Source organism: Gregarina niphandrodes (genome assembly GCF_000223845.1).
Source record: "Gregarina niphandrodes unplaced genomic scaffold scaffold00042, whole genome shotgun sequence".
NCBI classification, from domain to species: domain Eukaryota; phylum Apicomplexa; class Conoidasida; order Eugregarinorida; family Gregarinidae; genus Gregarina; species Gregarina niphandrodes.
Window position 1 is genome coordinate 36171 of NW_011645810.1, and position 1636 is coordinate 37806.

Here is a 1636-nt window from a genome sequence, read left to right on the forward strand (position 1 = left end):
CCCCTCTCTCCCCCCCGGGCCTGGTACCCCCTGCTCCCCGTCTAGGCCATGTTCTTTTAGCACAATGCTTCGATACAAAACATCCGAATACAGTGCACACGCCGAATTGGCGTAATACGTCCAACAGCCAGAAGACAAACTGGGAACACTCGCGCATCTTCATGAGTTCGCAACGCACGCCGCACACGGCCCAGTAGCAGCCATGAGCGTACCTCAGCCTGCGTTGGGGCGCTGCGGAGACTCGTCGGGGACCAGAGCTTCGTCGGGGAGGAGAGAGATTGACCACAGGAGCGGATTCGTCGGATAGTTAGCAGACGACTTCTGATAGTCGGGATATTTAGTCGGGATACTGCATAGATAGTAGGGGACTGCATGGCCGGGAGGTCAATGAGTCCACGTACAGGGTATATGCACTCAGCACGCGTCTATCACCACGAGTCTATCACCACGCGTCTATCACCACTCGTGCGTGTATGGGTGCTCCCTTGCGCCCCAATGGCTGCACGTAGCACTGACTAATTGTTGTTGGAAAAAGTGTTCTACTTCTTGGCTCCCGAGACCGAGGACTTGGCGGTGCCGCGAACCTTCTTGCGGTCGTTGCGGATGCGCTTCTTCAAGCCACGGGTGACTGGGGCCTTCTGAGCCTCGACGATGCCCATGCGTACCAGACGGTAGTTCCGCTCGAACTTTAGGGCGGCCGCAGAAGTGTCGTAGATGCGACCGAAGCCATGAGTGACACCACCACCGAACTTAGTGGCAAAGTCCCCAACCACAATCTTCTTCATGTCGTTGACTTTATAGATTTTGGCCAACTGCTCACGAATACTCTCCTTCGGCACCGTACCGGAGTTGGGGTGGCTCACCTAAAGGCATAATACGTGTACCCGGACAAGTGACGTGTGCTCGATGTCTAGGGCACGCACTAGGGTGTGCACTAGGCAAGGCCACCACCCTGCCCCGGACACCGGGAATGTCTCCAGGGGCAGGAATGAACCGGGAATCCAGAGGGCCTGTGCCCCGCAGGGACTGGTGCGGGCCGGGCCGGGCGTGCAATCATACCTCAATGAGGAACTGCTTGCGCTGGAGCAAAGCGTTGCTCTTGAACTTGGAGATACGAAGGGAGCACTCAGTCATGCTTGGGGCGTGCAAAAAAACCAGGAGGCGGCGAGTTTGTTTGCTGTGAGACGTAACGACTTTAGAAATGTAAAAGCAGGGCACTTGCACACGTGTGTGCTAAGCAGTTTTAGGACTCCAATATCTTAAATTAGAGTTGCTCTGTGTGAAGAAATAAGCTGGGGCACGTTTTGGTAAAACCCGGGGTTCCCTTCCACACACGTATTAAATTCCTAAATTTTTCGCGGGCCCGTGAGAGGTAATTCGAGCCTCTCGCTGTTGAAAAAAAGACAAAAAATGGCCGCTTCTACAACTAGACCCCAATTCGCATCGACGTCGCTCTATGTGGGTGACTTGTCCCCTGATGTTTCAGAAACCGTCCTGTACGAATTCTTTAACTCGGTTGGTCCAGTCGCCTCCATCAGGGTATGCAGAGACAGCAACTCCCGCAAGTCTCTAAGATATGCGTACGTTAACTACCATTCCATTGCAGATGGTAAGCATTCTCGACCCCCCTCTTCTC

The 1636-nt window shown here is 54.2% G+C and overlaps 2 protein-coding genes across 2 annotated transcripts; one reads left to right on the plus strand and one right to left on the minus strand.

The window, feature by feature from the left end:
- Positions 1–539: 539 nt before the first annotated feature.
- On the minus strand, positions 540–1134 carry GNI_149670 (40S ribosomal protein S24; the record flags this gene model as incomplete). The annotated part of the gene is made up of 2 exons (XM_011134436.1): positions 540–863; positions 1060–1134. 2 exons carry the CDS (start codon positions 1132–1134, stop codon positions 540–542), a joined length of 399 nt encoding a protein of 132 aa, XP_011132738.1.
- A 276-nt stretch (positions 1135–1410) lies between these two features.
- GNI_149680 (putative polyadenylate (poly(A))-binding protein) lies at positions 1411–1539 on the plus strand (the record flags this gene model as incomplete). The annotated part of the gene is made up of 1 exon (XM_011134437.1): positions 1411–1539. A coding segment is annotated over one exon (129 nt), but the record flags the coding sequence as incomplete, so codon positions are not given.
- Between the last annotated feature and the right edge of the window lie 97 nt (positions 1540–1636).